At 42.6% G+C, this 14,364-nt stretch overlaps 1 protein-coding gene across 5 annotated transcripts in view; it reads left to right on the forward strand.

The window, feature by feature from the left end:
- PLD1 (phospholipase D1) overlaps positions 1 to 14,364 on the forward strand; it is a 139,673-nt gene that overhangs the window by 113,595 nt on the left and 11,714 nt on the right. For all 5 annotated transcript variants that reach the window (XM_075937952.2, XM_075937953.2, XM_014572375.4 and 2 more), the window contains 4 exons: positions 1,465 to 1,553; positions 6,761 to 6,874; positions 8,614 to 8,663; positions 9,522 to 9,656. In XM_075937952.2, the coding sequence (XP_075794067.1) occupies positions 1,465 to 1,553; positions 6,761 to 6,874; positions 8,614 to 8,663; positions 9,522 to 9,656 (388 nt within the window). The remainder of the gene's footprint in view (positions 1 to 1,464; positions 1,554 to 6,760; positions 6,875 to 8,613; positions 8,664 to 9,521; positions 9,657 to 14,364) is intronic.

The following is a 14,364-nucleotide window of genomic DNA, read 5'->3' on the forward strand; positions in this document are numbered from 1 at the left end:
TATCTTAGAATTTGCATAATTCTCCTATGTATGAATGGATTTGTAAATACAGGAATAAATGGCTGAATGGAAACATTTATTCTGCATTCTTTTCCATGTAATGTTTGGATGTTTTTTTTTCTTGGTAGTGTTTGAAGAGTGAGATTATTCAAGAATTATTCCTCCTGAGCGCGCACACAGACACCACTTAACTAGGAGCATGTTTTGCAGGACATTGCTTTATTTGTTTTTTGACTCCAAATATACAGTAGAATAGTCCCAGAACCCTGTAACCATGGTGATTTTTGACTCTGTAGACACCATAGGTGAAATCCTGGCCCCAGTAAAGTCAAGAGCAAATCACTCTCTGACTTCAATGTGTCAGGATTTCACATCATATGTCAAAGTAAGAGTTTCACAATGGCAACAATGCAGAATAGTTATCTGGAGATAATTACATGCTTGGGAAGCAGTCTCTGACTTGGGTATGCTTCATGCTTTGCTATAGCCACAAAATCTATTAGTGGAGGTTTTTTAATTTTAACACAGTTCTGAAGATGGCTCTTTTAAGGTTGCTGGAAACAATCACCTAATTTTTCCTTACTCTAATACAAGTTATACATTTTGGTTTTGAATTTTTTGCAGCAATTAAACCCTGTTGTCTTATTGTGTCATTGCTGTTCTATGATCAGCAACAATGTTTCCTTGAAACTATAGCAAAACAGGGCTCCAGTCCATTATCTATTTATCTGTCCAATTCCCCCCCATTACTTGAAGTATCTGAATGTACTACAGGTTGAACCTTTCTAGGCCTGCCCCCTTGGGACCTGACCGGTGCCAAACCCAATAATTTGGTGAACTATAGAAGGTCAATATTATCTAGCAGCATTACCAACACATCCACTGCTTCCTGGGCTCTTAGTAGACATTTAGGGGTAAATGAGAGCTAAATAACTGCACAGAACACTGAGAGCCAGGACTGTGGCTGTAAAGAAACTTTATGAGACTGCAGGAAATTTGGCCAAACCTATGAAAAGTGGACATCTGGCTAACTAAAATCATGCCAAACCATGCTTGTTGCTGGATCAAAGCGTGCCGGACTAGAAAGGTTCTGTCTATAATCCTCTCCACACTTCTCTGAGGCAGAACAGTGCTGTTATTCTCACTTTACAGATGGGGAGCAGAGGTACAGATAGGCCCGGCCAAAGAGTTTGCGGGGCCCAAGGCTGCACACTGTGGTTGGCTGAGCCAGACGACTAGGCCCTGAATGCGCGGGGCCCAAGGCAACTGCCTTGCTCGCCTTGCCCAAAGGCTGGGCTTGGGTACAGAGAGACTAACTGACTTGTATAAGGTCATTGAGGAAATTGGTGGTGAACCAGGGAAGTAAATCTGGATATTCTGCATCCCAGGCTGAACTACTGCACTGTCCTTGACAAAAAGGCAGTGAGATGATTCTGAACTTCTTTGTGTTCACTTTTCCCTTAGAACCAATTTTTTATTAGCTGTGCTGACGACAAAGTTGTTTCTAACAAGATTGGCGATACCATTGCTCAGAGGATTCTTAAAGCACACAGGTATTTATTTCATTTTCAAAATGACTGTCTTGATGTTGCTACTAGAATGATGTTAAAACGATTGTAAATAGAATCCACACTGCATGCGTAAGACATGGTTTAAAATAATACATAAAGTGGCACAGTCCTTACACAGAGAGAACATTTATTTGGGTCAAATTCTGCTCTGTTACACCAATGTAAATCTGCAATTATTACACTAAAGCTGGGCATTGTTCTGGGTTTGCACGTGTGTAGCTGAGTGCAGAATTTGGCTCTAAAAGATGTGTTCAGTCAAAAGGGAAGTTGTTAGTAGTGGAATTGGTAAACATGGGTCAATTGCCAGCATTAGTGTCCTGATTTTGTTTTTCAATGTTACACACAAATAAGTTTAATCATATCAGCTGGATCTATGATTTATTGAAGGTCTATATACAGGGAATTGCTTTTAAATGGGGAGACTGAAAGCTGCCATACTCTGAGGAATTTGACCATGATTCAGGTTTAGACCATAACTGTACTACCAGAAGATATGTACAATCCCCACACTATTGGAAGAGAACCATATAGTTTTAAATAGCATAGTAGTTATAGCAGGTTGCCTGGACGGATCAGATTCACATATCCTAGTGTTCTCACTTAAGTACTGGTCCAGTGATAACATGGATAACTGGAGTGTTTAGCAACTAAGGGATTAGTTTTGCCTTTCCTCTGATCCTGACAGCTTTGCTTAGATGTGGTTTTTTGGTGTCTAGCTTTTGGGCTATATCTACATTGCAATAAAAGACCTGTAGCTGACTAAGGGTATGTCTACACTTGCACCCTAGTTCAAACTAGGGATGCAAATGTAGGCATTCGAAATAGTCAGTGAAGCAGGAATTTAAATATCCTGTGCTTCATTAGCATGATCTCGCCGGCATATTACTCCGATCAACAGCTCTTTCGAAAGTGAAAGTGCGTGCCGGGACACGTTAGTTCGACCCAAGGGGTTTGGTTTGAACTAACGTGTCCCGGCACGCACTTTCACTTTCGAAAGAGCTGTTGATCGGAGTAATGCGCTGGCGAGATCATGCTAATGAAGCATGGGATATTTAAATCCCCGCTTCATTGACTGTTTCGAATGCCTACATTTGCATCCCTAGTTCGAAGTAGGGTGCAAGTGTAGACATACCCTTAGACCAGCTGACTCAGGCTTGTGGGACTCAAGCTTTGGTGCTATAATAAAACTGCAGGGCAGATGTTCAGAGTAGGACTGCAGCTGAGGCTGACACACCCTGTGGGGGAAAGAGTGTCAAAGCTCAGGCCCCCAGGCCAAGCTCAAACATCTACATTGCAATTTTAACTCTGCATCACAAGCCTGAGTCAGTTGGTTGAGTCCAAGGCTTGGTATTGCGATGTTTTTTTGCAGTTTAGATACATCTGATACCCTTTGGTATTAGATGGAGTTTATTGCAAACCGTCCTCATTTTCCTTCCCCCTTTCAGGTAACACTTGTGCTTTTCACTGTGCATGTGGATGAGTTGGATTTGTTGCAGTGTTTATCTTTAAATATTCCCCTCATGCATGAGCATATACGGGCTGATTTTTAGAGGTGTTAAGATCCTCATAAATCCATTGGAGTCATCTTGATTTGGCTGTCTCCAATGCTTCAATATGAAACATAGAGAAGACAGAAATGAAGGAAGTGTCACTCCTAAGAGAGAGAGTCTTCTTTTCTGCTTCATTACACTGGTGTAAATCAGGAGTCATTAAGATTGTGATGTCAGAATCTGGTTTGGAGTGTTCAGACACACCATGGAAGAAAGATGGGCAGTAGAGAAATAGGCATGTTTCAACATGAATACCTGCATCTGTCTGGCAACCAGGAGGTGGAACAACATGGGGATAGATCCAGGAATTTGGTCAGTGAGCAATGAATGTATTCATTCATTGGAGAAAAGCCTGCTCATTCTTTTCTCGTGACGATGTAAATCAGGAGTAACGTCACTGAAGAGTATGGTCTTATACCTGGGTAAAATCGGTGAAAGAAGTATCAGGTTCTGTGTCTGCCACTGGATATACATCAAGGCCAGAAATATTTTGTTGATCAAATTTACCCATTTTTGCACTGTGGGCCCCTTATAATGGCTTTCACTGACAGTGAAATTTAACTGACAGTGCTTTGAAGAGGTAGTATTTGCATGGCAACCCTGTGTTTGTGGCTCCCTGGGGCCCGGCCATCATCTGCATTGTGGTCCCAATGCAGTGCCATAGTCTTATCAGGCTGGAGATGGAGAGCCGTTCCAAACATACTTGGAATTTCTTACCTATCCAGGAGGTCATATTTGTATTGTCAAGAATGGGTGTGTAATAAGCTGTTTTAACACATACTCTTGAACTAGATTTCCTCTTTGTTTCTTAACCAGCTGAATTAGAGACAGCAGAAAATGTACCTGCCTGTGCAAATGCAACAAGGCTATTTATACTTATGCTAATACTCATTGAGCTAGAATATGGGTATGCAAGATAGGAACTCCATCCCTAACTCATACTGTATACATAGCTGTGATCTGCTGGGGGTTTTATACGTATTTATGTAAAAGTACCATTTGTCCAAGAGAGGTTAATGAAAGTTCTGCAAATTCTGCAGTGACCCATTGTAAAATATAGAGCCTGATTCACCTGTGACTACTTTTATGCCAGATGACTCCAATGATTTAAGTCAAGTAATAGCCTTATGCTTATAAATAGAAACAAGTTCATGCTGAATCACCCAGATTGTCAAATATCAGAGGGGTAGCCGTGTTAGTCTGAATCTGCAAAAGCGGCGAAGAGTCCTGTGGCACCTTATAAACTAACTAAAGTGTTGGGGCTTAAGCTTTCGTGGGCAAAGACCCACTTTGTAGGTGCATCTGACGAAGTGGGTCTTTGCCCACGAAAGCTTATGCTCCAACACTTCGGTTAATCTATAAGGTGCCACAGGACTCAGCGCCACCCAGATTGTATTTGCCATTAAGTGTATGGCAGTGGCTAGGACAAGGGTTCTCCATCTTTGTTACACCATGACCCCCTTCTGACAACAAAAAAAATACTGCATAGCCGCAGAAGTGAGGGAGGCTGAAGCCTGAGCCTCAGAACTCTGTGGAATGGGTAGGGGCAAAACCAAAGCATGAGCCCCACCGCCCAAGGCATGGGGACTGAAGCCTAAGCTTGGTTTGGTCTTGGCTTGGGCTCAGGCTTTGGTTCAGAGCCTCAGTAAATCTATCACCAGCCTTGGCGACCCTGTCAAAACCGGTTCGTGACCCACAGTTTGGGTACAGCTGGACTAGAATGGAGAGAGAAGTAACATTAGACTTCTTTATTCCATATGAAATTTATACATGGTAGCTTCCATAGGGAAGGGTAAAAAGACCAGCTGGCACTTTGTAAATGGAAGAACTTGGTGGAGTGTTCCTAATCGAGTATCCTATTTTTCTATTCTGTAGACAAAACATCCTCCATATACATAATGTTCCTCTTCTCCTTGTTTCTTCTGTTTATTTGGCATATTCAAGTAGGATTTAGGATACATTTAGATAAACAAACTATCTCCTAATACAGTATATTTTCATCAATACCAATAACTAATATCCTTAATTTCTAAAGCCTTGCAATTTACAACTGTTCTATTATGAGCAAATGAGACATTTTAATCGCTTCTAAAATTTGCTTTAAAAATATCATTGAATTAAAATTTCATCTACAGCGGTGGCTCCTAAACATTTGACAGCTTAAGCTAGGATGAATAGATACATTCAATATGAATCACCTTTGCACTTCCCTCTGTTTACTAAAAGAAACACTGTATTATGTAAATAATGAGGCTACAAATGACACATACTTGTTAAGCTAGGAAGTGCTTAAGCACATGCTTAGCTTTAAGCATAACTAATCCTATTGATAATCCAAAGCTACTGGCAATAAATTCAGGACCACCGTGGTAGCTGCTGTTCCATTCACAGTAGAAATTCCTCCACCAGTTCATGTACTAGTAGTCACATGAGGCCCAGTTTTGATCCCCGGCCATTATTCAGGTCTCTCATATGAAGGCGAAGCTAGTTAATCATTTACAAGGAAAAAACTGGACTTAGCAAAAACATAAACTGGCCCACCTACGTACTGTTTTTTAGAATGACTTTATCCATCCTGAACTACATTGCCACCTAGCGATGAGTAAATTAAATAAACACCTCTTCACATACAGAGTGCAGTAACACAACAATTTGGGTTTTGATAACTTAGGCAATCAGAAATTACCCACCATAATTTTCATGGCAGTAAAAACAGCATCTAAAAATATCTGGAAAGACAGGGAGCATTTGAATTTTAATTAGTTACATTGCAGTTGTTTGGCACCCTCCTGTTTTGGATTACAGAGGCTGAAAGGCATCTCTAAAATTAAGCCATAGCGGAAATTGGCTGGCCTTCAAGATAAGCATCTAACTATCAACAAAGAAAAGGCAAAAATGGGTGGATTTAGCAAGTCAGTGGCAATCCAGGATCAGATCACATTTAAAGAAACTTGAAAACTGAACCCTTTTGCTGGTGAGTGATGTATGAGGCCAAATATATGCCCTTTCTATATATTCTGGGAAGGCTCATTCATCAAAAACTCATCAGTACACTGAGTATTCTATGATCTAAAGCTTAGAAACAGGACAAGGATGGGAGAGTAAGAGAACTGTAGATTTAATTTTGTTTTCATACTTGTACTAACTTGACCAGAACAATTTACACTGCTAGCCTCGTTAGGTAAGGCTGTGCTGTCAGTTTAAAGTGAAGTTCTCAAATTTACTTATTTCCATAAAGCTAGACACAGTAGTCAAGAAAATTACCGTACCCATGCATCTCTGTGAGCATGCTAGTCCTCTCATGCTTCAGTGAATATGTTCCAGCCTTTCTTTCTATTCTACACCTTTTTTGTTGTTTTCAGTTCTTAGAAAGTCCCAACTTCTGTGCTTTACATTTAAATAAATGCTCTAGTACTAACCACCACTAAGGAAAACCTGAACCAAAACCACATCTGACTCGCAGTCACTTAAAAATGAAATAGAAGCCTACTACAGAAACCATAGGAATACGTCAGTGAAATGGGAGCCATTGAAGACAATGGATGCTTAGCTTTAATAAGGACTGGCTGCAGAACTAGTGAAAAGAAGTTGAAATTGTAGGAAATTATCCCCAAAGGATTATTGGATTATTTATTTTAGGGAAAATAAACGATACCGAGTGTATGTGGTGATCCCGCTGCTGCCTGGATTTGAAGGAGATATTTCAACTGGAGGTGGGAATGCGCTGCAGGCCATAATGCATTTCAACTACAGGTACTGTGCACAATCCAAAAAGGTCGTGGTACTCTGAGATCTTTATAGTGATCTTCACGGTGGCATCGGGGTGGTGGTAGTGACCAGAGGCTTCAATCAGAATTGAGGCCACATTATGTTAGGTGCTGCACAAATATACGTACCATATGTAGGAAAGAAAAAGTGGGTTATTTATCTGTGATATAGTTTTTACATAACAATCTAACACTTGTGTATTACATTTTTTTTTTTGCAATAGTGATCTTGGATTTCGAGAGAGCTAATATAATCCACAGTGAACACATTGTCCAGCTTCCTTTCTGGAGCCACCAAAAGGCTTCAGAAAAAGTTTGTTTTCGTCAAGCACGTAGAGATTGACTTAATTTGCTCATATTTGAAATTTCCACCCATCTTTTAGAAATTTGGATGCAGCATTTTTTCTAGTTTATTCATGTGGTTTTGATATGGTTTTAGAAGTCTGACAGTATTTTAGTATCTGGGTTCCCTGTCGTTTCAGCCAAGCTGAAATTAAGATGGCTTTATTAGTTGAACAGCAAACGATAGTATCACCACTATAACGTTCTTTGAGCTCCTCATTATTTAAGATGACAACTCAGTCCTAAGAAGAGGGCTTTGTTTGACTTCCCTGCTGCCTGGCCAGCAGAGAGAGAGCTCAGAGTTCTGTGGTTCTGTCAGCCAAGTACATTCACACATTACTTTTGTCAGGGGCCCTAGTTAGGTTCCCTGAGCAGAGTTTGAATTTCTTGCAGGTATCTCACACTGATCTTGAGATCAGCCTGAGAAGAATAACAGGCTGCATTTTCAAACACAGGCCACTATATTGTACCCAAGAGTTATGTTCATAAATATTGATATTTAATATTCATACAGAGCACAAGAGGCCCCATCGGAATGATCCACACCCAATAAATTGCATGGTGCTAAATATATTATTTGCCTAGAAATAAAGGTTGAGACACGCCTCAAAGTTTTGTAACCTAGTGATCCATGGAGCCTGAGGACAAGGTGTGCTGGGGGGAGAGGTGTGCTTAAGTGGCAGTTGGCCCTAAATCCTAACAAAAAATCATTGGGGATGAGCGCATAGCTATCTATTGTCCCTTTGAAAATCTCCCCTCTTGTCTTTTCTCAAACCTGATGTTTAGACTGCTCAGTGATCCCTTGGGATGATGATTGTGGGGCAGTGGGGCTGACAGCCTGGCCAGGATCCTGGACAAGACTAGGAGGCCCTGCTCTGCACCTCCTAAAGGGGTGGAGCCTTGGGTGAAAGGGGTAGGGCTGGAGCTATGCAGCCTGCATCACCACCTAAAGTGCACCACATTCCCCTCAGGTAGCCCTTAGTGCTGCCCGGAGCACGCCGCACAGTGCTCCAGCAGGGATTTAAAGGGCCAGTGGCTCCGGCGATCACCGCTGTCGTCGTAGCGGCAGCGACTGGGAGCACCAGGCCCCAGGGCCGATGCCTCTCCCCTCTAACTCCTGTCAGTGGGCCTGTTACAGTGGAAGCTCTGAAGAGGGAAGCAAACAGCTCTGCTCTAGCTTTTTTCTGGGGGAGGCACAGCTGATGGCAGCATAGGCTTATAATGAATTTTGGGAATGTTATAGCTCTTCTCTTCATATGGTACGTAAAACATGCCTCGTGTATGTGATTAGCACATTAGGAATATCACTAACGTCACATACCTCATTATACGTCATTGCTTCAGGCCATTTGTATTTGTAACTGTCACCTTAATTCTTTCTAGGACCATGTGCAGAGGAGAGAATTCCATCCTAGGACAGCTGAAAGCAGAGAGTAAGTGTTTTGTTTCCCTCTCTGTGTGATGGTCAGCATTAGATTTTGAAGACACTAATGATGAACTATACAGCATAAAATGAGCTCATCCAGTCACTGGTTGTACAAAATTCACTAACACAAAGTACTGCAAATAGTCTGGTAGCACTTGAAAGACTAACAAAACATGTAGATGGTATCATGCGCTTTCGTGGGCCCACCCCACTTCCTTAAAGGCAGCAGCATGGTGTAGCAGGGCGCTCCCCGGGAGTGGGGCAAGAGATCACTGTCTGCCAGCCTGGGAACTATAGAATAGTCAAGTATTGACTATACAACAGTCAATAAGAATTCATGTGGTTATACTACTATTCAGTTACCCAATATCTTACATCCCTAGATAAAACTATATAATTATAACACTGCAATAATAATTACTTTTGCGAGATCAGCCTGTATCCGTGAATTTGCTTGCATGGAAATCCGAGCTTCATGAAAAATGTCTTTCATAACTACCCCTGCCACATAATACATCCTTGGGTCATATATCTTTGTGCAAATCTAAACTGTAGGTTATTTAAATTAGAACATGGTTTCTATAGCATGTGCAGACAAACCTGATTGCAACCTCTTCCCCACAGCTCAGCCAGAGAAAACAACCAATTAGCTAAATGGTTATCAAAGCTCAGCATCTATTGGAGGTACTTGCCTATAACACAAGGCAATATGTGGTTCTGTTCATTGCCTCTAGAGGCACCTGGCATTAGCCACTGTAAAGACAGGACGTTGAGCTAGATGGACCTTTGGTCTGATCCGGTATGATTGTTCTTATGTAACGACTATCTCTCACTCTCCCACCTCATTGTCTCTTCTAATCTTTAGTTGGGGATAAGTGGATAAACTACATCTCATTCTGTGGGCTTCGAACATACGCGGAACTGGAAGGAAATCTTGTCACAGAACTCATCTATGTTCACAGCAAGTTGCTTATTGCCGATGACGACACCGTCATCATCGGTGAGTAAGAGGGCTTCAGGGGAAAGTTGTATGATTTGATTGCCCTGCCTGAAAATTCCCATTTAGATTTCTCTGCCCATGTACAAAAGCGCATTGTGGCTATCTCTGCTTTCTGTGCTCGCTTCCACTTTACCTGCCAACTTCTCCCCTGTGTTTTATATTGAATTTAAAAGTAGAGTCATTATGAGTTAATGAGGGACGAGAAATGGAGGAAAGGTTCTAAAGTGTATTGATTAATTGGTAAAGAAATGTGGTTTTGAAATTCCCTCCTAGTGGTTAGAATTGTCCCACTACAGGGAATTCTGTCCATTTGTTTTCATCAAACTCAGCCTTAGGCACTAAATTGTGGAAGCTGTCATCTGTTCCTTAAAGAACAGAATGTGCCGTGAAATTTGGAAGGCTTGAGGAACATGTGTCCATTAGGAAAAAATGTTCTAACAAGCAGTAGATGCATGTTCATCTGTGTCTCTTTTATTGTATATTTATTATAAAGCCATAGAATAACAACATAAAGCCAGTCTGCTCTGATTTATACCACAGAATACAAGAGCAGAATTTGAGCCTTTTCTTTAAGAAAGTCCTTTTCAACAGATCCCTATCTGCATTTCCATCTGAGACCTAAGCCAGGGATTGAATTGTACACTCCAGAGGTCAAAGACTAATTGACAAAGTTCCTCCTCTCAGCTATATTTATAAAACAGGGGCCCTAAAGTAAGCTACCAGAAGAGTATGAAGGCTTTGCCCGTGAGCAACATAATATTAGGTCTTGTAAGGCCTTGTCTACACTAAAAGGAAGATTGCTGCTGCTGCTGTGATCAATCTTCCGGAGTTTGATTTAGTGAATCTAGTTAAGATTCACTAAATTGAACTCAGAAGGTGCCCCCACCAGTGTCCTGTGCTGCTCCTTTTGCGGGAGTAAGGGAAGCTACTACCAAGCTCGACTTCAGGTAAGCTGCTGTGTAGCTGGAGTTGTGTACTTTAAGCCACGCTGCCAGGTCTACTGTAGACTTGGCCAGCAGAATGACACTGTCTTCCTCTGCAAAGACAATTCCAATAGCATACAGCCATAGAGGGTTTGAAGTTTGGATCAGGAGGGGTTTGTTCCATAATTCTCCTTTTGATCATCTTCTCATGTCTCTAGTATGAAGAGCAGCCACAGTCGTTTTACTGTTGATGATCATAAGCAAAGAACTAATGCTGCTGTGGTGCATCTGCCTCAGTGCAGGCAGGCATGGTGATGTGCTATCAGTATGGGTTGCTGTCATCCCAGGGTGTTTCTACACAGCAAAAAACAAAAACAAACAAACAAACAAACAAAAAACCCCACATCAGCAAATCTCAGAGTCCAGGTCAACTGATTTATGCTTGGAAAGGTTCACACCCTGGGGCTAAAATAGCAATGAAGATGTTCAGGCTTGGATTGGAGCCAAGCTGGGCTCTGAGCCTGAATGTCTAGGCTGCTGTTTTTAGCCCTGTAGTGTGAGCCCAAGCTGGGCTCTGAGACTTGCTGCAGCAGGTCTTTTTTTCACAGACCTACCCCAAGAGGCTTGGGCTTAATGCACCAGCTGTGGAGCTAAATACATCCCCACCAGTGCTGCCCCATCCACTTGGCAGCAGTGCCCACATTCTTACTGCAGTGCCCACATTCCAGTGGCAAAAGCAAGGCCCTCCTTCTGTAGCTGCAGTAGGCGAGCAGGGACGTAGACTTTCACAACCTGGGGAGGCGCAAATTTGTTCTACCTTAAATTTTCTGCTGATTAGTTGATTTAAGCATCAGTTAATTTGCTTAATTCCTCCACGCCCCCCAAAAGGAAAATAATTCCATGTGACTAAAGCTCCGTGTGATTGAAGCACGTGTGAATACATTCTTAGTTCAGCTGCACTGTGGAGGAGTGGGAGTATTTTGAGGGGGCTGATGTTATTTTTCCCCTCTCAGGAGCAACTCCTGATAAAGCTGTACTCAATACAGTCACTGGGACAGCCAAAACACCTGGGTTTCTTTCTCTAGGAACCAGCTTGTTGCAGGGTTTTTGCTTTGTCCGGAGTTTTTTGTGGAGAGATGTTAATTTGCGAAATCCCATCTATTGTCTCTTGCTGCTCCTCCCACCTGGGACAAACTGATGTCTGCTTTTCTGTGCCAGGTTTTTTTCTGATGTCTGTGCAGTCTAGGCAGGCCTGCTGACAGGGTGGGGCAAAGGAGGCAGAATTTGGTGATTCAAAAGGGCCCAGGGTTCCTGGCTGCTGCCTCTGGTACAGCGGGAGTGGTGGCCGGAGCCCCAGGCCTTTTAAATCGCTTGCATATCGCTGTGCAGTGTACTCCATGGAGCTGTAAGGGCTAGGGGGAGGGAGTACACCTTGCTCCAGGCAACATAGAGGGCTGGCTGCCCCCAGCCCTGCCCCTTCCAGCCCGCAACCTCCCACACCTCTACAGCCTTGCCTAGGAGCCCATGGGTGCTGTAGGCTCCCCTGAGTATAGGTTAAGCTCCTTTGGAATAACATTTTTCTGCAAGCATTGAGTGGGCATTGTCCATTTTGTATAGGTGGATGGATTGTGCACCCACTTTTGGATGTCCAGTCAGTGAGAGGGGCAGGAATGGGCACACACAATCAAAGACATACTTGGGGATACTTGCCCATTTTTCCATGACTGTAACAGGATCCTGACACACACACACCTGTTGAAATAGCAAATCTATTAGAATGATCCTTGTGTGCATTGCCAGGTGGGTGATTTGTGTTGAATGAGCTGGGTCTCTCATCCCAATTCTTAACCCACCCCAATCAGATCACAGTCAGAATCTGAACTAATGGACAGGGCTCAACAAACCACTGTTTCGATTTCAGCCAGTTGCTCTGTGCGCCTCATTCCCCGGCACTGCGCGCATGCGTGGTGCGGGGCTGGCGAGTAGCTCTCGCCACAGTTTTTCGAGCCCTGCTAATGGGCATCAGGAAAGAGTTTCTGAAGACTGAGTGGTCATTTTGGAGATGATCCCTCCAGAAGAATCTGAGTAATAGTTGGAATCGTCTTCTACCAGTCTCCATTCTTGCTGTATGGCCAAATAACCTTATTCTTCAGTGCTTTAACTTTGGCACCATTAAGCTGCCATAACTGCACTCAAAACATTTTTAAGGAGAAGAAAAAGTTATGGTGGTACATTGGGAATGTGTGCATGCATTCCGAAAGAATTTTGGGGTGTTATGGCTTTTTGCATTTTGCACAATATAATCTAATGCTACGTCAACAGCACAGCAAAGACTATCAAAAGAACAAAAGTCCCTATTGGTTAGAATGGCCTCTGCACCTAGCCCCATCCCCAGAGAGTACATTTGTATTGCATAGGCAACGCTTGGGAACTTACACATATGACTCTTCATACATAGAAATGAAAATTTGGCCCCTAGGAATTGAAGCCTTAATTACTAGTTGCTACCAACTCCTCCCTCAGTGCAGTGTGACTCAGAAATAATTTCTTCCTTTCTTAACCCCTTTCCCTCCCAGCCCCCTGAAAAACCTGGTGATTTCTTTTTCTGTTGTTTATTTTAGCAGAAACACTAATTCTGCATAAGTGGGCTCTGCTGTGCCCACTTACTTTAATACGGGCTCTGCCTGGGCTGAGGGCACAAATCCAAGTAAAAATAATTCCCTTTCATTCATTATGAAATATATGCAGCAAAGAAAATCCATCGAATGATTTCAAACAAAGAAGCCAGCGTGTGTCATTAAGCATATTAAATAAAGTGCACATTAAACTCTGAGCCATGCCATTGCATATTGTGACATCCCTCGGCAAGAATAGCTGAAGGCTACTGAGACATTAAGCTTTAAAACCTTCTGTATTGGAGCTAGAATTGTTTAACCTTCTTCCATGCCCTGAAGTTAATGGTGAATGTGGAGATCTTTTTTCCTACATTCTGATCTTGGCTCTTTGACTCTTTAAATCAGAAGTGGCTTTGATGGAGGGTCTACTCTAACGAATCTTCATCTTCAGACTCTCAGCAACTTAAACTGTTTTGTTAACGAGAATAAAATCGATAATGGCCACATAGTATTTATATTGATCTTCTCTAGCTTCAAGAAGTGGTAAAAGTAATTCAGCCTCCTTTCTACCACCTCCTGACAAAGGAGGAGATTTTTAACGTGTGAACTCCCATAATGTTTTATCACTTGCATTGGAAGGGACTGGAACAACTGAGTGTGAGTCAGCTAAGTCCATGCAACTGAATAAGTCATATACACAGGCAAGGGACTACACAGTGGGATGGTGGAAGGTGGTTGACAGGAGTCTGAACTAATGGGCATCAGGAAAGTGATGGTGGTAGGACATACGTAGATGAGTATGAGATAGGAGGAGTGCTACTCACTAAAACTCTCCTTTACATACACAAGAGTGGCGTACCTTTCTACCTAGCCTCAGGGCATACTTTGAATGCTGAGGTCTGCGAAGGAGGAGCTGAAAAGACACAATTCTTCAAAGTTATAAGGTCCTGTGGGACTTGGACCCAGAGCCTTTGAGGATCGGGGTCAAAACTCCCATAGCTTTGAGGATCAGGGTCCAAGTTCCGGTCTATCACTTTGGTGGTGGTCAGTGTTCCCTCTAAGCTGTGCAGCAGCACAGCTTCACAGGTGATTAATCAGCTTCACCCAGTCAGAGGCTCAGGGCTCTGTGCAAGGAGCTGACTGATTGGGCGTGGCTGATTAATCATCTGT

Source organism: Pelodiscus sinensis, chromosome 10, assembly GCF_052426305.1.
Source record: "Pelodiscus sinensis isolate ZL-2025 chromosome 10, ASM5242630v1, whole genome shotgun sequence".
Classification (NCBI taxonomy): Eukaryota; Metazoa; Chordata; order Testudines; family Trionychidae; genus Pelodiscus; species Pelodiscus sinensis.